A 24,485-nucleotide genomic window follows, 5' to 3' on the forward strand; every position below is an offset into this window, starting at 1 on the left:
AAGTCAAGCATTTTTAAGCATTTTTTTTATATATTTATGTGGGTTCGCTATCGTCCACTTGGCATTAATATACTTATTAGACAAACTATTATGATGAAATCAAGATCAAGGTTATTCTTATATTAATAAATAGATGAATAGGCTAATATATTAATGTTTTAAAAAATCACACCACAACTTGGGGCTTATCAGAGATATTAAATATATATGTATAGCATAGAATTTTTTGTTTGGCTATTTTTAAATTCTTTTTAAATTGTCATTGATTTATTAAATGTGATTGACGTTTTGAAAGCTCGCCAATTTTTGAATTCTTATGCTTATTAGAGAAATGAAAATGTAGTATATAAACTTATCTCTTTATTGAGATGAGTTCTCATTTATCAAAGAAATTTGCTGTGAATAAGGTCCATTTTTGTGAATTAAGTAAATTATGTAAACATATATAAATTAAACAAAGGGCGAAGGTAAGCTTTTACTAAAAAGATCTAATAATAATAGAAAAAATGTTTTCTAATTTTAAAATATGTATACATATATACATATACAGGCATGTTCTGCAAATCGAACGATTTGAAATCGATATGATTTGCTAAATATTGATCGTTATTTCTGATGAAAAGATTGAATATTTTATATAAAAAATATAACAGAAACATCAGCGATGTTATATCATCCATACCAATACCAAATTATGAGTTTTATGATTAAAAATCCATAAAAATATTTCTAAAATCGTATCGATTTCAAATCGAACGAATTTCAGAACATACTTGATATTCTATTTTTTATATACGTTTATAGACTGAATTTTATATAAATGGAGAACCTATGGAATGGAATATCTACTGAAGGTGTGGAATCGCGTAACCTACAGGTGTTTTGTGACGAGATACCTACAGACCCTCTTCCTGAAGTAGAATATTATTGGTCAGGAAAAAAATATCTTATAGTCTATTATGGATATCAATATTTTAAATTAAAACCCCGTACGGGAAAATCTAAATTTATTAATAAACAATTAAAATAAAAAAATAAATATAATGAGGGTTTTTATTGATTTGAGTCAAAATGAATTTGAAAATACAGAGTTTTCTCTAAAACTACCTAATAATGATACTATAAACATAAAACTGAACTTTAAACTAATGAAATGGACTCAAAGTGATCAAAATGGATTAAAAGAGGACGTAAATATAACATCTATCCCTGAAACAACATCAGAAGCACCTACATCTAATCCGAAAAAGTTATTAACAACACAGGAAGCCATAGAAGTATTTAGACAAGATCTAATATAAAAAGAGAAAAAAATATTTCAGGAATTGAGATATGAGGATAATATTATGCTAAGAATTCGTTGTTTATATGATAGTGATTTCCTTCAACGCAAACTGAATATTTCTTGTTTTAAGTATCGTCAGGTTGCATTCGAGAAAATTTGAATTCACGGTGAAATTGAAATTGTTACTGGAGAGGATACTACACTACGCTCAGATGTCACATTAATTGATATTAAAAGTTATAAACATGATATGACTATGGAAATTTCTTAACTTTTAATAGAATGAGATGGATTTATTATGTAATATGACATATAAAAAGAATGTAAATGTAGTATATAAAAAGATTAATTTGATATTTTGTTTTCATTATTCAGCGGAGTGTAATCGATTAGTTAATAAAATTGGTGGCTCTAATATATACTTATGTTTGCAATTATTTAAATAGGATTTCATTAGATTCTAAAAAAATATTATAAACCTTTATAGAAACTCATGACTATTTTTGAAACGAATTTAAAAAAAGTTTAAGCTATATAATGTCAGAGGAATATTCGTTGGTTATAGATGTTCAGGGATTCTATTTTAATAGGAAATTTATTGCTAAAGAAGTCAGCATATCAACATATGATTCATATATAACAACGTTTCTTATTCAACCTCCTTTTGAAGAATCTCTTCTATGAGCGCTTGGAGCGCACGTACGAGCGCTGCCCCCGTCATGATATCAAAATCGTGCTTGGCGACTTCAATGCCAGGGTGGGCAAAGAAGGGATCTTTGGAACCACCGTCGGAAAATTCAGCCTCCACGACGAAACGTCCGACAACGGATTGAGGCTGATCGACTTCGCCGTGGCCCGAAACATGGTAGTATGCAGTACTAGGTTCAAGCATAAAAAGATCCCTCAAGCTACCTGGCTGTCTCCGGATCGAAAAACGAGAAACCAAATCGATCATGTTGTGATAGACGGAAGGCACGCTTCCAGTGTTTTAGACGTACGCACACTCCGAGGCCCAAACATCGACTCGGACCACTATCTTGTTGCAGCCAAGGTACGCACCCGCCTCTGTGCAGCAAAAAATGTGCGCCCAAATATGCAAGGAAAGCTTAACGTCGAAAAGCTGCAATCACAACAGACAGCCAGCGCTTTCGCTACTCGACTCTCACGCCTGCTCTCAGAGAGCACTCTTCAACAAACCGACATATGCGAGCAGTGGAACCACATTTCCCGCTCATTAAGTACCGCCGCCGAAGAAGTAGTCGGATTTCAGCGAGCCCGAAAGAACAACTGGTACGATGAGGAGTGTCAGGAAGCTGCAGAGAAAAAAGATGCCGCCTACAGGGCCACGCTGCGATCGGGCGCAACGCGCGCTATGTGGGACCGCTATAGGGATCTGAAGAGGGAAACGAGACGTATTTGCCGCAACAAGAAGAGAGAGGCAGAAATACGTGAGTGCGAAGAGCTTGAAATGCTGGCCGACAGGAGGAATGCCCGAAAATTTTACCAGAGAGTTAGGCGACTTACGGAAGGTTTAAAGACCGGGGCGCACTCCTGTAAGAACAATAATGGCGACCTAGTAACTGATGTCCAGAGCGTACTTAAATTATGCAGGGAACACTTTTCCGCCCTACTAAATGGTAGCAGCACAGAAAGTTGTGGAGAAGAAGAACCCGAGCCCGCAGTCGATGATGACGGAGTCGACGTTCCACCGCCTGACTATCACGAGGTACGTATAGCAATAACGCGGCTGAAAAACAACAAAGCCGCTGGAGCTGACAGCCTGCCAGCTGAGCTATTCAAGTACGGCGGCGAGGAGTTGATAAGGTGCATGCATCAACTCTTGTGCAGAATATGGTCAGATGAACGCATGCCCGACGACTGGAATTTAAGTGTGCGCTGCCCAATCCACAAGAAAGGTGACCCCGCCATTCGCGCCAACTACCGCGGGATCAGCCTTCTAAGCATAGGTTACAAGGTCTTATCGAGCGTATTGTGTGAAAGACTGAAGCCCACCGTCAATGAACTGATTGGGCCTTATCGGTGTGGCTTTAGACCTGGCAAATCCACCATAGACCAGGTATTCACAATACGCCAAATCTCGGAAAAGACCCGCGAGAAAAGGATCGACACTCACCACCTATTTGTCGACTTTAAAGCCGCTTTTGACAGCACTAAAAGGAGTTGCCTATACGCCGCTATGTCTGAATTTGGCATACCCTCAAAACTCATACGGCTGTGTAAAATGACGTTGAGCAATACCACCAGCTCCGTCAGAATTGGAAAAGACCTCTCCGAGCCGTTCGCCACAAAACGGGGTTTCAGACAGGGCTACTCCCTTTCATGTGACTTCTTTAATCTGATGTTGGAGAAGATAATAAGAGTTGCAGAACTGAACCGCTCAGGAACAATTTACTACAAGAGCGTGCAATTGCTGGCTTATGCCGATGACATCGACATCATCGGTAACAAAAACCGCGAAGTCTGTTCTGCCTTTTCCAAGTTGGATAGGGAAGCAAAGCGCATGGGTCTGGTGGTAAACGAGGACAAGACGAAGTATCTCCTGTCATCAAACAAACAGTCAGCACATTCGCGCCTTGGCACCCACGTCACTGTTGACAGTTACAATTTCGAGAAAGTAGAGAATTTCGTTTACTTGGGAACCAGCATTAATACCGATAATAATGTCAGCATTGAAATCCAACGTAGAATCACTCTTGCCAACAAGTGCTACTTTGGACTGAGTAGGCAATTCAGGAGTAAAGTCCTCTCTCGACGTACGAAAACCACGCTCTATAAGTCACTCATCATGCCCGTGCTGGTATATGGCGCAGAAGCATGGACAATGACAACATCCGATGAGGCGGCTCTTGGGGTGTTTGAGAGAAAGATTTTGCGGAAGATTTACGGTCCTTTACGCGTTGGCGACGGCAAGTACCGCAGACGATGGAACGATGAGCTGTATGAGCTTTACAACGATATGGACATAGTGCAGCGAATTAAAATACAGCGGCTCCGCTGGCTTGGTCATGTCGTTCGAATGGACACCGACGCTCCAGCTCTGAAAGTATTCAACTCGGAACCCGCTGGTGGTAGCAGAGGAAGAGGGAGGCCCCCACTGCGATGGAAAGATCAGGTGGAGAAGGACTTGGCTTCACTTGGCGTTTCCAATTGGCGTCAGTTGGCACAGAGGAGAAACGACTGGCGTGCTTTGCTGAACTCGGCCAAAATCGCTTAGGCGGTTACAGCGCCAAAAAAGAAGAAGAAGAAGTTGACGATACGGGATAAAACAACTAATAACTGGTTATATCATAATCATCATGGATTAAAATGGGAAGATGGTGATTCGACTTTAATGACTGTTATTGAATATATCCATACATTAATGAAAAGAGAATTTTATATATTCTATGCTAAAGGATCGGAGAAAATCAGATGGATTCAACGCTTATTCGGATACGATATTATTTTATATAATTTAGATAATTTAAATTGTCCAAATTTAAAGAATTTATATAATAAAAATAAAAAATTGTAAATATCATAATAATTCTATGATATGTGCTGAAAAAAATGTAACAATATTAAGAAAATTTATTTCTTCATTAAATATCTGATAATAAATATAAATAAATAAGTAATTATAAAACTTTATTTTATTTCAAATTAAATGTTTTTTGTTTTCATCATCAACATCAGCAGACCTTTCCATTCCTATGTGAAAGATTAAAAGATTTCGTATTATTTTTGAATTTGTTAGACATTCGGTGACTCTTTTGAATTTAATAAATTTGTCTCTCAGTGAATATAAACAAGAAAAACAAGTATCTTAATCCTTTTTCGAAACGATGTATTATTAATATCTCCTGCTTTCTATATCAAAATATGAGTTTTCATAAAAAGTATGCTTAACAACTTTTCTCACTAAGTCAGCTATATATGAATGAATGAATAATTCCAGATGAATAAAACATTTAAATATACACATACTTTTATAAGCATTATTTTTTATATGTTTATGTGGGATTCGTTATCGTCCACTTGGCGTTAATATACTTATTAGGCAAACAATGATGATGAAATCTAGATCAAGGCTATTTATAATATTAGCATTTGATTTGAATCATATAATGAAATTTAAATAGGGTAATTAAAAATAAATATATTCTTTGTCAGCAACATTGAGTTCAAGATTATTCCACATTTTAATTTAATCATATTATGAAGTACAAAATAGATTACTAAAATATATGTATATTTAAATATGTTCTTTATCAAAAGTTTACCTCAATGCTTTTTATATAGTTATGAAATATGTATAAATAAGCTAATACTGTACATTCGAAATTATTACTTTGTTTAAAGATTCTTATAAAACACATCATGCCTGGAATCAATCGAATCCTCAATAGCGAGCATCATGGAGAGTACAACTTCGATTTCGAATTGGAGATGTTGTGCTTTGAAGACATGAAAAACCCTTATATATGTATTGAAGATGAAGATGAGGGTCCCCGGTTACAGGTTTTGGGCATCCCAGTCAGAGCAGTCCATGCTTTTTTTTAACAAAAAATGGGATGAAGAGGATGACAATGGAAAATTCCTAACCGTTTGTGGCGGTGAAATTGAGGGGTATGAATATGAAAGAAGGGGTTTAGATATTAAGACTAAATTAAAGTATTATAGTAGAACAAATAAAGAAGCGATGTATGATGTAGAAGTTTATTCTAAATCATATAACAATATTGTATTTGAATATAAATTAACTGTTGAATTGGTATTTAGAAATTTAAAATTTAATTATATAGAACCATAGATTTATTAAAAAAAACTTCAGCGTTTATTTGAATATAATATTATTTTATATGACAGTTATTTATGAAAATAGGCTTATTCTTAAATCGTTAGTCGTTGGAAAAGGTTTTATAAATAATATAATTAATAAGCTTCCTATTGAACTTCATTTGCCTAGTTATCAATTTTGTGAACCTGGAACGAAGCTACGGAAACTTTTAGTAAGAGAAGATCGAGGGATTAATCTACTAGACACTGCTTTTAGAGAACATGATATATCATATTTATATAATAAAGATTTAGATAACCGACATATTGCTGCTAAAAAATTAATTGAGAAGGCTTGGGAAAGAGTTAAACCGAAGGATAGCAATCTTAATGAGAAAACAAATGCTTGGTTAGTTACAAATATAATGAAGACAAAAACGAAATTTGGTATGGGGAACATTTATAGTAAAACTAAGAAAGTGGGAGGAAAAACTGGTTATCATCTCTTCAAACATGCTTTCAAAAGTGCTAAACAAAATTTAAAGAAAAGTGATAACTTAAAAGATGCAATACAAATTTCACGAAAGGTTGTAAATAATATTTTTATAGGAAACAAATCTATAATAAAAGCACCACGTGTAATACCATTACCTAAATCTGGAGGATTTCTCCCATTAGCGCCTTTATTCGTAGCATTAGGAGCACTTGGAAGTCCATCTGGCGGTACAGCAGGAATTATTAAAACAATCAATGCTATAAAAACTGGAAAGGAGCAGTTATTGGAGGCGAAACGTCATAATAATACAATGGAAGCTATTTCAATGGGAAAAGGAATGTTTTTAAAGCCTTATAAAAAGGGATTCGGATTATATTTAAAACCATATCAAAAAAACTCTTCATGAAGCTACCCAGAAGACCTCTTACTGATGTAGACTTAAAGAAGTATTAAAAATTTATTATTCCAAATTTTAGTGGGGTATTCATGTTTGACACTTTACCCCGTAAACCATTTAAGAGAGAAAGTGGAATAATAAATTTGGATAGTTCAAAGGGTGCGGGAACGCATTGGGTAGCTTACTGGAAAAACGATAATGAGATTGATTACTTCGATAGCTTTGGAAACTTACAGCCTCCTAAGCAAATAATAAAGTATTTAGGAAAAAACATTAAATATAACTGTAATAAACAGCAAAGCTATAATTCGTATAATTGCGGTCATTTATGTTTAAAATTCTTATTATCAAAATAAATAAGTAATTATAAAACTTTCTTTTATTTCAAATTAAATTTTATTTTTTCTCATCCCCAACAAAAACAGGCCTTTCCATTCATATAATAATAATAATAATAATAATAATAATAGATTGGCGCTTACACATATGTTAGTGTTTGGCCGAGCTTCTCCTCCGGTTTGTGGCGTGCGCCTTGATGTTGTCACACAAAGCGGAGGGACCTACAGTTTTACGCCGACTCCGAACGGCGATTGTATTTTTATGAGAAGCTGTTTTTCATGGCAGAAATACACTCGGAGGTTTGCCATTGCCTGCCGAGGGACGACCGCTGTTAAGAAAAACCCTTTTTTCTATATTTTTTGCGATGTTGCTTTGACCAGGGTTTGAACCCAGGTGCTGCGGAGTGGAAGCGCGCACTGCTTACCACTACACCACAGCGGCCGACATATACACATACATATTAAATACTTAGCAATTAACTATGTGAACATTATTAACATACTTTTCTAGGGGTGGAGCATCTATATATGTATATACATATGTATGTATGTACGTTTGCATATTGATGTATGTATGAGAATACGTATGTATTTTCGACATATAAACCACCTTGTATCGGATTTCTTGGATTTCCATCAGCGGAACACCCTGTGATCGGTTCCGGTTCCGGACTCAGATTTGTCACCCGCGACATCTTGCGGCTTTTATCTGGGTTCTGAACTTGGATTACGATCGGCGACATCTTTTGGCGGAGCAGCAAAGCTTGGGGCAGAGCACCAGCAAACCGTATAGCGGTTCTGGACCGGTGCAAGCAGCAAACCATATGCTGCTAGCAGCGCTGCTTGCACTGGTCCAGAATCGGCATAAATATACTACTCATGTAAATGCGTCGAAACACGTGAAAAGTATGTTGTGGAGTTAGCTTTAGTTTTGATGTGGTAACACTTTTATTGTTATGGATTTTATTGTAGCATTTCGAAAATTTGCCAATATTAAACCGCCATTTGTGACAACTCCCACTGAATGTGAAATTTGCTATTTCATTTGTGGAAATAGCTGACTCGTCTTATTATAGCTTTTATTTTGTTTTTAGCGCTGAACGCTTAAAAGCGGATTGTGCGGTTAATCAATTAACTAGTGCACCTGCTGGACGTTAAGGCGCCCTAGATAGAATTTAAAAAAACCTACAAACTATTCTAAATGTGTCGCACGGTGTCGTTGAACAAGATTCAACTGAATCTGTCTGGAACGATGGAATTTCTGATTCTATTTTGGGGGAGTGTTCCCGAGTTAGAATACGTGAAGTTCAAAATCGTGGCAAGTGCCGATTTCAAAAGCGGTGAGTTTTTCGATTTTCAGGTAGGTTTTCGATAAGGTTATAGATGAATGATTGATTATGAGTAGTCCCCTTGCAAACAGCGTTATGTGATTTTATAATAGTAAGCCATAAATTAAAAAAACGTCTACAACAACAAGTAACATCCAAATTGTATATTTATTTTTATTATCGGAAAATTTGGATAAATAAGAGCCTAATAACATTAAGAATCAAAATCGCAGTGTGGTAGTTTTTGCAAATTTTATATATAGAAATTAAATATAGCGAGTTTTGAAACAGTAAGTTTTATATAGCCAGCTCTTTTAAGCTTTTCGCGTTCTCTCTTCCATGTAGGTTAGACTGCTTCTTTTTTTAAGACGTCTTCCACTAGGCACCGAAGGCAGTTTTCTAAGTTCATCAGAAGATGGAGACTTTTGAACTTGTATAAATACGTACAATAAATATTATAGCGACTTTTGAAAGTGTATACAGTAAGTATTATAGCGACTTTTGCTAGAGTAGCTAAGATTTGATGCTATTTTTTTTCAGAATATATAAGGATTTTGCACTGTATTGTTAGCGGAGATGAAACTTCTTTAAATACTGGTACGTTAATCACCAAAAACTAAAAACCTAAAAAAATTTACATAGCGCACTTTGCAAGTGGACTACTCATATATATTTACATATCTACAAGTCGATTGTATACAAATGTATATGTGCAGGCCCGGATTTTTCCTTAAATTTAGTTGGAAGATAAAAATTATACAATTTTGTTGAATTTGATTATTTAATATTCACATAGCTTTTATAGTATCCATTAAATGCGAAAGCGCATGTCTAGATGCACATGCAAGTGTGGTACGGTCATCTCCGTGCTAGTCAAAACGACCGTTAATCTGGTCGAATATTAAGCATAGAAACCCTGTGGGGTAAATCTCTAGTTTTGAACTGGTGCGCTTCTAGTACATTTGGAACCACTACTAGTTCGCGATAAATCTCTTTTGGATGCAAACAACTAGCGAATTTAACACAGCGATGTCATAGGAATTGGAAATTGTCCCCCGCTGCATTACCTTTTATATAGTTCAGAACCAGTCCTAAATTCGACATATGGGATCTAGTTCTCTTTGCACCCCATTTTCTTTAGTTTCGAACTAGTTGTAAACGAAAAAAGTAACAAGATGTTTTCTTTTTGGGTTACCATGGTAGCAATTTTAAATTTTTTGCAGAGAAATGTATTTTCAATCTGAAATCAAATTTGTTTGAATGAATGTAAATTTGATTTTGCATTTGAAAACACGTTTACAACCTTTGGCTGTAGCTGAATTTGCAGAGGTGCTGACTGTTATTGGTTATATTCCAGAAGGTCCCATAATGTTAAGATGTTAACACAAATATATTGACTGTTATTGGTTATATTCCAGAAGGTCCCATAATGTTAAGATGTTAACACAAATATTAGTTTTGTATTACCAAACTATGAAAAAGCATCTACGACGTGCTGACTGAATGCGTATTTGAACGAAAAACCCACCAAACAAAAATCTATTTAAAGAAAACAAGCCCCCCGCTGCGTCCCTTTTTCAGTAGGTTCGAACTAGTTCAAAATTCGCCAGATGCGATCTAGTTCGTTCTGCATCCCTTTTTCTATAGTTTTGAACCAGTTCTAAATTCGTCATTTTAGATATAGTTTTCTAAAATGATTTTTTAAAAGTACCACATATCGCCGCTTTTGAGCTGGTGACGATCTAGTTCCCATCGGACTGGTTCGTTTTTGGCGATAAAGATCTAGTACGGAACTACAAATTTAGTTCACCAGTTCGGGGTATCCCTTCAGGGAAAGCTCCGAAGTCAACACGTGTTGTCTATATGTTGTCCTCTTAATGATTTTCCCATGGTTAATGAAACATTTTGAGCTCGAAATTGTAGAGCGACCTTCAAAGAGATTCGAGGTTATTTAGAACAGGGGAAAATCGGAAATCAACAGAAGACGATTTTCCTGCATACAGCCAATCTGATCTTAAAGGAAGGCAGTTGACTAAAACAATAAAAACTATTTTAGGCATTCACTTGATCCGTACAACACTACAGCAAAACAAATTCTGCCGTTAGACGAAGTTTTTCTATAAAAAGAAGACATTCTCCACATACTACGAAAATACTTGGTATTTTTCAAAAGCACTGATTAAGGATGTAGTGATAACGTTGGAAATTCGTTTAAATAAAAACAAAAATTCTATCGTTAGAGGAAGCCCGTCCCATATTTAGTACCGGCCCCGGACGATAATACAAGTTTATATTATTAAATGAAAAAAACTAACTAATAAAAGAACACCTGTAAAGTAAGTGTTTATAGTTAATTTTTTTGAAACCAGATAAAAGTTGGCCATTATAAGTGAACCAAAAGTTGGCTATTGTAGTAGACGACTACGAAATTCCCCACAGGCTATACATGTATGTACATATCGAGCCCTAACTGCCAAAATGACGTAGGCGACATTTGGTTCAAAATTTTCTTTTTGATACAGAAATGCATCTAGATGCTCTGGGAATATTTCTGCCTGAAAAAGAAAATTTTGAAAAAAATTTTGCTTACGTTATTTCGGCGGTTAGGGCTCGATATTTAAAAAAATACTCATATATAGCACAGTAGAAAAGGTTTTTGTTGTTGTGGCTGTTAATTTGGTCGCCATAATGGACTTCAGGGTTGCGAGCAACTGTTTTGCCGTATTCAGGGTGCTGTGCAGCAAAATAATGTGGTGAAAAATTTTAGCATCGGATAAATGGCGAGAGAAATATTGTTCTGCGCTTTAGAAGTAAACATGAACGTAATAAAGTATTTTGTATTTCAATACAACAAATTAGCACTGTTTTTGCAATTCGAAGTGATCTTAAAAATATTTGTAGTGAAATATGTACTTTATCAGTTAAATGGAAAGTATGTTATATGTAAAAATATATTCTGATTTATTTAAAATAATTGGTGTAAAATGTTTTATATATCGATCTAATTTTAATAATAATGTTTATTACTTTCATCTACATTGCTTTTATTGTATGTTTACACGAGTAATTGCAGTTTTCTGCTATTGTCTCTGGCCGACTATACACGTTAAAGTTAAATAATTTCACAATTTCTACCCTATTATCTTCTTCTTCTTCTTATTTGGCGCTGTAACCGCCTAAGCGATTTTGGCCGAGTTCAGCAAAGCACGGCAGTCGTTTCTCTTCTGTTCCAACCGACGCCAATTCGAAACGCCAAGCGAAGCCAAGTCCTTCTCCACCTGATCTTTCCATCGCAGTGGGGGCCTCCCTCTTCCTCTGCTACCACCAGCGGGTTCCGAGTTGAATACTTTCAGAGCTGGAGCGTCAGTGTTTATTCGAACGACATGGCCAGCCAGCGGAGCCGCTGTATTTTAATTCGCTGCATTATGTTAATGTCGTTGTAAAGCTCATACAGCTCATCGTTCCATCGTCTGCGGTACTTGCCGTCGCCAACGCGTAAAGGCCCGTAAATATTCCGCAAAATCTTTCTCTGGAACACTCCAAGAGCCGCCTCATCGTATGTTGTCATTGTCCATGCTTCTGCATGCATGATGAGTGACTTATGGGGCGTGGTTTTCGTACGTCGAGAGAGGACTTTACTCCTGAATTGCCTACTCAGTCCAAAGTAGTACTTGTTGGCAAGAGTGATTCTGCGTTGGATTTCCATGCTGACATTATTATCGGTGTAATTGCTGGTTCCCAAGTAAACAAAATTCTCTACTTTCTCGTAATTGTTACAGTCAACAGTGGCGTGGGTGCCAAGGCACGAATGTGCTGACTGTTTGTTTGATGACAGGATATACTTCGTCTTGTCCTCGCTTACCACTAGACCCTTTCGCTTTGCTTCGTTATCTAACTTGGAAAAGGCAGAACAAACTTCGCGGTTTTTGTTACCGATGATGTCGATGTCATAAGCTGGCACAAGCCAGCAATTGCACGCTCTTGTAGTAAATTGTTCCTGAGCGGTTCAGTTCTGCAGCTGTTATTATCTCCTTCGACAACAGATTAAAGAAGTCACATAAATAAGAGTCGCTCTGTCTGAAACCCCGCCTAGTAGCGAAGGGCTCGGAGAGGTATTTCCCAATTCTGACGGAGCTGGTGGTATTGCTAAACGTCATTTTACACAGGCGTATGAGTTTTGAGGGGATGCCAAATTCAGACATAGCGGCGTATAGGCAACTCCTTTTAGTGCTGTCAAAAGCGCCTTTAAAGTCGACAAATAGGTGGTGAGTGTCGATCCTTTTCTCGCGGGTCGTTTCCAAGATTTGGCGTATTGTGAATACCTGGTCTATGTTGAATTTACCGGGTCTAAAGCCACACTGATAAGGCCCAATCAGTTCATTGACGGCGGGCTTCAGTCTTTCACACAATACGCTCGATAATACCTTGTAACCTATCCTTAGAAGGCTAATCCCACCGGGCGGGGCGGGGTCACCTTTCTTGTGGATTGGGCAGAGCACACTTAAATTCCAGTCGTCGGGAATGCGTTCATCTGACCATATTCTGCATACGAGCTGATGCATGCACCTCATCAGCTCCTCGCCGCCGTACTTGAATAGCTCGGCTGGCAGGCCGTCAGCTCCAGCAGCTTTGTTGTTTTTCAGCCGCGTAATCGCTATTCGTACCTCGTCATAGTCAGGCGGTGGGACAGCTACTCCATCATCATCGACTGGGGACTCGGGTTGGTCTTCTTCACTACTTTCAGCGCTGCTGCCATTCAGTAGGTTGTAAAAGTGTTCCCTCCATTTAAGTATATTCTGGACATCGGTCTTGAAACCTTCCGTAAGTCGCCTAACCCTCTGGTAGAATTTTCGGGCGTTCTTCCTGTCGGCTAGCATTTCAAGCTCTTCGCACTCACGTATTTCGGCGCCTCTCTTGTTATTGCGGCAAATACGTCTCGCTTCCCTCTTTAGATCCTTATAGCGGTCCCACATAGCGCGCGTTGCGCCCGATAGGCGGCATCTTTTTTCTCTGCAGCTTCCTGACACTCCTCATCATACCAGTTGTTCTTTCGGGCTCGCTGAAATGCGACTACTTCTTCGGCGGCGGTACTTAATGAACGGGAAATGTGCTTCCACTGCTCGCATATGTCGGTTTGTTGAAGAGTGCTCTCTGAGAGCAGGTGTGAGAGTCGAGTAGCGAAAGCACTGGCTGTCTGTTGTGATTGCAGCTTTTCGACATAAGCTTTCCTTGCATATTTGGGCACATTTTTTGCTGCACAGAGGCGCGTGCGTATCTTGTCTGCAACAAGATAGTGGTCCGAGTCGATGTTTGGGCCTCGGAGTGTGCGTACATCTAAAACACTGGAAGCGTGCCTTCCGTCTATCACAACATGATCGATTTGGATTCTCGTTTTTCGATCCGGAGACAGCCACCTAGCTTGATGGATCTTTTTATGCTTGAACCTAGTACTGCATACTACCATGTTGCGGGCCCCGGCGAAGTCGATCAGCCTCAATCCGTTGTCGGACGTTTCGTCGTGGAGGTTGAATTTTCGGACGGTGGTTCCTAAGATCCCTTTCTTGCCCGCCCTGGCATTAAAGTCGCCAAGCACGATTTTGATATCATGACGGGGACAGCGCTCGTACGTGTGCTCCAAGCGCTCATAGATGAGATGCCTCATCCTTCCCTTCCGTCGTTGCATGGGCACAGATGAGAGAGATGTGGAAGAATCTCGCTTTGATGCGGACTATGGCTAGGCGCTCGTCCACCGGGGTGAACGACAGTACTCGGCGACGGAGTCTCTCCCACCACAAATCCAACACCGAATTTGCGCTCCTTTACATGGCAGCTGTGGTATACGTCGCAAGGCCCCAGGCTTGCCTTGCCCCGTCCAACGCATTTATTGGATGGCCGTGATGTCAGCTTTTGTTCTTACGAGGACATCAACCAGCCGGGCAGAGGCACCTTCCCCATTAAGGGTCTGGACATTCCAGGTGCATGCCCTCAAATCGTAGTCCTTTAAACATTTGCTGTGGTCTTCGTAATAAGGGGCGGTCTCATCCGAGGCATTGTTTCGCTTCTACACTGGAAGGGATTTTGACGTGGCGGGTCCCAAAACCAGCGCACAACCCATTGCATCGCAACCAAATACACGTTTATATAGCGAGCCGCTTGCTCCAAGACAGACACCCGCTTGCAGCTGCGGCTACTGGTGAACATACGCTGCAGACTTCAGTGAGCCCTTAAACCGAATAAGTCAGAGTGGACCCACCGAAGCTCCCTCTCTTTCTGCTGTGACCCAAGGCTCCACTCGGATTGGTTACCGCATCTGGCACATGGGTTGCTCACGTTGGCCAGAGCTCCCGAACGAGTACGCAAGAGTCGGGATTGAGTATAGCCATGCAACTGTAACTGCATACCCAGCGCAACGACTATACCCTGTTGCGCTCTACCCTATTATAGGTTTATATATTTTAATAATCGATCAAACTATAGTACTGAATGCTTGAGAAACAATTATTTAAATCAAATGATCAATTGTTGTGTAATGACTAATTACTGAAGAATAAATAAACTCCGATCTTAACGAATTTCGAAACACGATATAAAATAAGCATATTAAGACTAAATAATTTCTCACCTATTATAAGCTTATGTTTTAATACAATATGAATAATTACTGAAGATAATATTAATTCCGATCAAACTATTGTAATGATTGTTTGTCAAACTATTTAAATCAAATGATCAACAGTGAACGTTGAAACACTTCATAAAAGATTTACAGGGGAAGTATATTATTTGGTAGAGATTAAAATGTATTTAACAAAGTGTGATTGAATTTGACAATGCTCTCAGAAGAACCATCCTATAAAGTCAAATTGAAAAAATGTGTATGAATTTTGAATCGTTTGTTTATATTTTTTGACATAATAGTACCTTAAAAGATAGTCGCAGTGTGTTGTCAATGTCACCTTGGTTAATACCAGTGTTGCCAGAGAAATCTTTCGTTTGGAGCTAACACAGCCGAAAAAAGGGCTAAAAAGAGCTAAATAATACTAATAGTAGCTAAAATGAAGAGCTAGATTTTGTTTAGGTTGAGCATTTATTGACGTAAGGTTGTTTTTACATTTTCCGGAATTTTAATAAAAATAACGAATTTTATAAGTTTAAGTGCTAAAAAAAAATTGTAAACCAAAATAAGGTGTATATAGGCGAATTCATTGATACGGCACTTATAAAACTCATGTGTATGTATATACTTATATAAACTAGGCAATGAACTAAAATACTTTACAAACTGTTAAAATCGGAAATTTCAGATATTTTAATTCACTATAAAAACTCGGGTTAGGAATAATATTTTCGCAATTTTTTTTTATGAAAAGTTTTTTTTTTCCTTCTTTCCTTTAGGTATAATTAGTAAGGTAAAAACAAAATACCCGCGTTCAGAAAAACGATTTTCTTCTAATTAATCTTAGAAATCCATTAACCTAGATCCATGATTTTATGGTGCACCCCCTTGTTCTAGAACCCTAATTTTAGTAATTTGTAATTCGTAGCTACGCTACGAAAAACGAAAAATCCATATGCTGCAACCTTTGCGGAAACATGTGCAGCATTGCCAGCTCATCTGTGTCAGCTTCTGGTTGAAGAACTGTTTCACAATCCAGTTAATGCAATAACAGCTTCTTTCAAGCCATTGAAAACATGCACTTTGTTAGGTCCACCACCTGTTGCGCTTGCTTCTGCCTTCGGCCGCGCTTAAGAATTATAACCCCTACTAAGTAGAATCCTCCTTTCTGTGTTTCCTGAGAAGAGGGGCTTCCGCATGTCAAAGGTATACAACATTTCTTGTGCATATCACTCCGACTACGCCATCCACAGTATTTTTGCGCAGAACCCACATCGAAATTTGCAAAAAAGTGCATAGTGCAAACCGAATTTATTAATAAGCTGGTGGTCGGAAATTTTAAACATTTATTTTAAATAAGAGTTTAATCCTTTCATTACACGTGTATGTTAAAGCTTTTGCATTCGGGTTTATGCGTTTGGACACAACAACCGAAAGTCATTGTACAAATAACTAAACCGGTTCCATGCGACGTATACTACGTGTTCTCTGTCATAGTATTAATAACACAATGTTCGAAGGGTCCAATTTCACAAAATCCACTTTCACTAATTCCGGTAAGTAACATAAAATAAGTTCAGGAGCAGGTAATAATGTACCTTTGTACTATTTAGCATGTCATTTAAATACATTCTAGCGTGTCTCCGTCCTTTGCCCACAAAACCGGCTATAACTTTTTTTTCTATTCGAAACAGTTAGAGTGGCGCCTTTCTGAAATCTTTATTAGATGAGCAATTTTTTTGTGTAATGTAAAGTTATAGCTCAGTACAGTTTTTTTCACCAGAGATAGTCAAAGTTGGGGAAGAAAATATCAAAAAGTTAAAAATCCCAAAATAGTCCTAATTTTATTATGGTTCCTTAATATTGGGGATGTGCCGGATAGAGATTTTGCCGGATAACCGGATTCCGGATATCCTGTAAAAAATAAGATCCGGATTCGGATATCCGATCGGATATCCGGTAGACTCTTGCCCTTAATAAATTTCATAATGTTATAATAGGTTTTTTGTTTAGCTAGAATTTCTGCTTTTTCGAGTTGAACTATCCAATACGTAATTAAGAATACAAAATGTCCACTCTGAAATCCAAGTTATGATATAATCCTGCGTTAAATAGATAACTCCGACTATTTTTGGTAAATAAAGGAGAAAAGTCAAAGACAAAAGAAAAACAGCAATGAACGCCGCTAAGAAAAAACGCGTGTTTAATTTATTTTTTTAACTGTGATGAAAATCGAACTAATATGCATGGTTACATATCGTTTCGCTTCCCGAATCGCCCCGTAAGGCTTCATTGTTGCAATATTTTGTGACACACGTTTTAAAACTCGTTTTATTTTCTGACATCAGTAAATCTAAAAACTGGGTAGATGGTGAACTAAGTAACTCGAAAATAGAAATCAGTTAGCTTGGAGAAATCTGCCGAATCATATGAAAAACGCCGAACTCTACTGAAAGCTTCTATTGAACCAGGATATGCTTTGAGGAAATCGCCAACGGGTCTGATACTGATTTCAGTTTTTGTACTGATCCTTTAATTGGGTGGAATCATGACGGCCGCTGTGGTGTAGCGGTTCAACCCAACATAAAAAACAAAAAAGAAAAATAGTTTTTTTTTGTAATAGCGGTCGCCCCTCGACAGGTAATGGCAAACCTCCGAGTGTATTTCTGCCATGAAAACATCCTCTCATAAAAATACAATCGCCGTTCGGAGTCGGCGGAAAATTGTAGGTCCTCCCCTTGTTTGACAACATCAATGCGCACGCCACAAATCGGAGGAGCAGCCCGGCCAATCACTAACAAATGTGTAAGCACCAATTCTATTATTATTATAGTCGCAAAGAATTTCCAAACATTTTTTTACTTTGGCAATGAATTATCTCTGTGAACCACCTTCCTCGGTGAACTCAAAAATAGTGTTTAGTGCAGAGGTGGGCAGCTTCGACAGAGTGTAGTGTGCGTGCAATTGATGTCACTGTGTGCGTGCGAACAAGTCCCCTGGAGGAAATGAATCTAACTATAAGGTAACTTTAAGTTGATTAGGAAGGAGCTAAAATTCACTTATTATCTGTATATTTTCTTTGACGAAAGCTAACTATATTTCTATGGCGATGGCCGCGAAAAAGTCAAGGGTGGTTACCTCTGCATTTGATGTAACTAACTTGTAATTAACTACTTTTGGACATAAAATATATAAAATAGGAAAAACAAAATATTTTTTTTATTTTTATTTACTTTATTTATTTTATTACATTTCATATTTGTTTTCATATTCTGCTGCAGGTGGTCCCATATTCCACTCCGTCAGACATAACTTCAAAGTGATAATATGAAACTTCGATCATCCTTTTATTTGTCCTCAATTCGAAAAAGTATTTGCGAAGTGCAAGTTATTTAAATAGAAACGCGTTTAAAGAAAACAATCTCCTTCATTACTCCTGCATTACTTGTCAACTAGTTTCAAGCTAGCTTTTTGTAGCTAACTACAAGTTATATATTTTATAGAAATCCCGGCAAAATGCTAACTACAAGTGGGTTATTTTTTATCAATTGATAATTTTTTTCTGCAGGATCGTGCGGCTGAATGAAGCTTTCGCTGCCTTCTAAAGCAGAGCGTGTATGTGAATATGCCCGCGGGGCAGGCGCCGCCCAGGTCTGGTTTAGTGCACCGGGTAGCATTTATGTTGAAAATTGAAATGCGTTCTTGAGCGGGGTTGCGGAAATGCTTATTTTCATAGGGAAAAATATATAAATTTTTAACTCTTAATTACTAATTAGATACTATTAAATTTGATTACGAAGATGTAACAAAAATACCTGAACTATATTTTTACATAGAATCTTCTATAATCGAAATCCGGAAATCCGGCCGGATTTTAAGCAGTATCCGGCCGGATAGTCGGGTAACCGAAAAAAGGCCGGATAGTCGGATAACCGAAAAAAAGGCCAAATAAGCCGGATTCCGGATATCTACCGGATACCCGGCTCATCGCTACTTAATATATTTTAACCACATTGCATTTGAGTATGGAGAAGCAACTATCTGGAAGTATTTTACATACAAAATTTATTAAGTATAGCCTGGTTTGTAGATGCAGTTAAAGAAAATACATGAAAAGGCACGATTTTTTTTAATTCAAAAAAATTTAAATATTTCAAAAACGGTGACACTTTTACCTGAAATTTTTTTGTTTATCAGAGAGCTTTAAAGAGGTTTAAAAAGGATAACTGTTGGAAATATTTTTGAGAAGGGTTGCCACCCATTTTAAATCAGTTAAATTGATAAAGTAAAGGAAATATTGCTATGTGGGTATCAAACTAAAAAGTTTTAAGAAGGCTTATAGTCGACAATATTTTAAAGGAGGGTTGCCACCTGTTAAAAAATTTAGCGCAATTTAATTGATAAACTAAATGACATATTACAATATAGACATTAAATTTAAGAACTTTAAGAAAGATAACTGCTGGAAATATTTTTGAGTAAAATTGCCACATCTTTAAAGATTTAAACTCAGTTATTTTGATAAAATAAATGAAACACGGTAATTTGGGTATCAAACTTTAGATTTTTAAGAAGGCTTACAGCCGAAAATATGTTCAAGGATGAGGGTTGTCACCTGTTTGAAAATTTATCTCAGTTTAATTGATATAGGTATCAAATTAATAAGGTTTAAGAAAGAAGACTTTTGGAAATACTTTTGAGATGGTTGCCACCTATTTGAAAATTTTAACTCAGTTAAATTGATTAAACAAATGAAATATTGCAATGTGGGTAGCAAACTAAAGAGTTTTTAAAAGAGCTACAGTAGAAAATATGTTTGAGCAGGGTGGCCACCTGTTTGAAAATTTAACTCAATTAAATTGGTAAAATAAATGAAACGTTATAATATCCGCACCAAACTAAAGGCCTATGAGAAATCTTCATTTAGAAATCTATATATATATAAATGTTATGTTCGTATGTCACGATCGTCAAAACTCCAGAACCGCTGAACCGATTTGAATATTATTTTTTTTGTATTCGGTATAATACCAGGATCATTTATATCATAAAAATTTGGAGGGTTGCCACCTGCTTTTAAAATTCTAAGCTCAATTAAATTGATAAAATAAATGAAGTGTTATAATATGGGTATCATATTAACTAGGTTTAAGAAGGATGGATGATAGAAATAGTTTTGAGGAGGGTTGCCACCTATTTGAAAATTTTAACTCAGTTAAATTGATAAAATAAATGAAATATTGCAATGCGGGTATAAAATTAAATAGGGTTAAATAAGATATCTGCTGGAATACTTTTGAGGAGGGTGCCACCTATTTGAAAATTTTAACTCAATTAAATTGATAAAGTAAATAAAATATTGCAAGGTGGGAATAAAATTAAATAGGGTTAAGAAAGATATCTGCTGGAATACTTTTGAGGAGGGTTGCCATCTGTTTGAAAATTCAACTCAATTTAGAAGTAAATTGAATGACCTATTACAATATAGGTATATTAAAGAGATCTAGGAAATATGACGTTTGGAAATATTTTTGAGGAGGGTTGCCATCTATTTGAAATTTTGAGTTCAGTTAAATAGATAAAATAAATGAAGTAAATAAATAAATATTATGAAGTAGGAAATATTTTTGAGGTCTGCCAACTATTTGAAATTTTTAATTCATTTAAATTGATCAAATAAATGAAATATTGCAATGTCGGTAACAAGCTTTAGATTCTTATTAAGGTTTACGGCCGAAAATATATTTGAGGAGGGATATTTGAGTTGCCACCTTTTTGAAAATTTGAACTCGAAAGCTTAGTATGTTGCCGCAGGTTGCACCAATGTATTTTCAATGTAAAGCTATAAAATAAATAAACCAACGAAAAATTTGTCCTTTGTGTCTCATTTATTATTATTTATTTATAGATATGTACAAATGTAAAGCGGATACGGACGATAAGTGGTGGTGGCTGATGATCGTTCTTGGTTGAATACGGGAAAATAGAATTTAGTTCAACCTCAAAGCAGTAAAACTGTTTGGATGGGAAGTTGAAAGGTTGTTAATTTGGCGGGAAAAAACTATGACAGTTTCGCATAAATACATGTGTACATTTGTGCTTACATATGTATATTATTAAGCATTAAGGTGGACCGTCTTGGATTGATTAAATAAATAAAATATTGCAGTGGGTATCAAACTAAAGAGTTTTAAGAAGACTTACAATCGAAAATATGTTTGAGGTACAATATGGGTGCCAAGCGAATGGTATTTAAAAAATCTTGATTTGGAAATATTTTTAAAAGGATTATCACCTATCTAAAAGTACAGGCTGAAAATTATTAAATTAAATGAAATATTACGTAACTGGTTCCAAACGAAAAGTGTTTGGGAAAGCTTTACTAAAGATTTTTTTTTTTAATCTTAAACTTATCAAAAATCCGAACAGTTTAAATAAATACAGAATTTACAACATCTTATCAAACGAAGTGATCATATTATCAACGAAGAGCTGGTACACAAATTAGTTAATGTAAAAAAATAATAAACAAGTAATTTTTAAGCAAAAAACATACCGATTCCAATTCTCATATAAAAATTTAATAGTACCGTTAATTTTTTCATGATCCAATGATCGGATCTAAACCAAATTAGTATGGGATCACCTGGAAATCGGTTGACGTGGTCCAAAGTTATGCGGTAACATACATAAAAAAAAATATTCCGACGAATTGATAACCTTCTCCTTTTTTTGAAGTCGGCTAAAAACTATTGAAACAAATAACAAAATGATAAAAGAGTAACGAGACAAAAAACTATCGCATGAAAACTGTTTAAAAAATATTTAATGAAAGCTTAAAATTGTTGACACCATTCCCAAGCATTATAAATCAGTTAAGTTTTAATCGTAAACAATTTCGTTTGGGGTCGCCATAGCTTACTACGTATATTGCGAGTAAAGAAATTTTGAATAACATGAGATAATATTATTATGATTATGATTATCATTATTGTGAACTCCTGTTCCCGATCAAGAATTCCCAAATTTAAGAGAAAGCAGAAGGGCACTTACGATCGCATGATGCAAATGTTAGAACATAAGAGCTGCAGAACTGAACCATGCAGGAACATTTTTTTACAAGGGCGTGTAATTTCTGGCGTGTGCCGATGATATCGCCATCATCGGTAACAAAAATCGCGAAGTCTCTTCTGCCTTTTTCAAGCTGGATAAGGAAGCAAAGCGAATGCGACTGGTGGTAAACGAGGGAAAGACGAAGTATCTCCTGTCATAAAAAAAACAGTCAGCGCATTCGCGCGTTAGAGCCCACATCACTGTTGACAGTTATAATTTCAGGAAAGTGGAAAATTTCGTTAACTAGGGAACCAGCATTATCACCGATAAGAATATCAGCATGGGAAACTCACGCAGAATCACCCTTGCCAACAAGTGCTACTTTGGACTGGGTAGGCAATTCGGGAGTAAAGTCCTCCCGGAGTCGGGATTACCGTAGACGATGGAACGATGAGTTGTATGAGATTTTCAACGAAATGTACATAGTGCAGCGAATGAAAATACAGCGACTCCGCTGGCTTAGACATACCGTCCAATAGGAACCGTAGTTCCAGGTGTGAACGAATTCAACTCAAAATCCGCTGGTGGTAGCAGAGGAATAGGGAGCCCCCACTGCAATGGAGAGACCAAGTTGGCACAGAGAGAAATGACTGACGTTCTTAGTCGGTCTCGGCCAAAATGGCTTAGGCGATTACAAAGCCAAAGTAGAAGAAGAATATGCAAATGATAAATGATGGGGACCATCTTCTCGGATGCGCCAGTAGGAACTAGGAAAATATTCCTTATGAGATGGATTCTGGCAACGGTTCGATCAAAAAATTTCATTACCTTGGCTATCGCTTCGTCTGGAATTTCTGCGAAATTGTTACCAGGTGGAAGCATTGCCAATTCAGCTCTTGAGCTGCCATTGAACATATAAATCATCAAAACTCTCACGTGCAATATTTCCAGAGAATCCGGTATGGAAATAGTATTTGTGAGAGTGGAGATTTATGCGGCGAACATTTGGGCAACATCCCTTTCCGGTAGCCATCGGAAATAAATAAATCGGTATGTGTGTCCATGTTAAAATCTGTAGTTAACATTGAGGTTTGGGCGTAAGCGAGGCGGCGGAAATGTATACAAAGGCATGTTGTTACCATAATTTCGAAGACATGTGCAGTGGGAACAGATGATAACAGAGAGGAAACCCCCCGAGAAAAGAAGACAGCAAACAGCACGTTAAGAAGCCTTCGGGTATGATAAAGCGTAGCTTGGTTGATACCGGACATTAAGCATAGCTACAATAGCAGGCAATAAATAGTTCGTAAACTAGTTTTTTGGGCAAAATAGTTAGTTCGTAAACAAGTTTGATATCTAGTTCGTAAGCAAATTTCGCTATATAGTTCGTAAACAAAGTTTTTTCTTGTGGCGGTGGCGTGATCCTACTCCAAGCCGAGCTTAGGATATGAAAATTTGAAGAAGGCATTGGGAAGTTGCTGTTTGACGATAAAGGAAGACGGTCGGCCCGTGAAGCGCGAATTTTTGAGTCCGGTAATAGGAAACCGGGAGTTGCAATCATTAAATATAGCGCAGAACAATCGCAGCCGTGACGCGAAAAAAAGAAAAAAAACAGCGTCCGGACCAGCCGAGGTCATACTTATGGTATAACTCCCGGTGCGAATTCTGGGAAACGATATTTGGCCAGGAAAGATTATAAGCCAACCTCCAAGTGTCAGACTAAGGAAGGAAGGAGCGGGGAACCCAGACCAGAAGGTGGACCACCAGCTTATAGGCGGAAAAGTGAGCCGTACCAACAACGGAACCAACTGTCTTGAAAATTTTAAAGCTAAGGGCAAGGTTAAACCACCCCAAAAGCCGAAGGACTACCTATGTATATGAGAATTTAAAAATAACATTAAACAAAAAAAAAAATTAACTAAAAATAACAATTATAATACTAATAAAATTTACAAAGTGTGAGAACATAAAGATCTTGTAACGCCGTGGAAAAAAAATTAGTTTATTTTCGTTACCCAACTTTAAATTATTAAATTTAAAAAAAAAAATGAATAATGGAGAAAACAAAAAGTTACCTAGTATGTACATACATTAGACTGCATCTGACTCCCCATACAAAAAAAAATCGGTACTATTTTTCCATTTGAATTATAAAATCTACTATATTTTAAGACGTCCACCAAAATATTTCGG

General features: G+C 36.9%; 1 protein-coding gene across 1 annotated transcript in view; it reads left to right on the forward strand.

Annotated features, from left to right (window-relative positions):
- Nucleotides 1-21,268, forward strand: part of LOC118748675 (eukaryotic translation initiation factor 4B) — a 94,767-nt gene extending 73,499 nt beyond the window's left edge. The window contains exon 3 of the mRNA XM_036483291.1: nucleotides 21,148-21,268. Coding sequence (XP_036339184.1) covers nucleotides 21,148-21,163 — 16 coding nt within the window. The 3' untranslated portion in view covers nucleotides 21,164-21,268. The remainder of the gene's footprint in view (nucleotides 1-21,147) is intronic.
- Nucleotides 21,269-24,485: the final 3,217 nt, after the last annotated feature.

Source organism: Rhagoletis pomonella, unplaced genomic scaffold (genome assembly GCF_013731165.1).
Source record: "Rhagoletis pomonella isolate Grant_MI unplaced genomic scaffold, Rhpom_1.0 Rhpom_scaffold_00001, whole genome shotgun sequence".
In the NCBI taxonomy this organism is placed as follows: Eukaryota; Metazoa; Arthropoda; class Insecta; order Diptera; family Tephritidae; genus Rhagoletis; species Rhagoletis pomonella.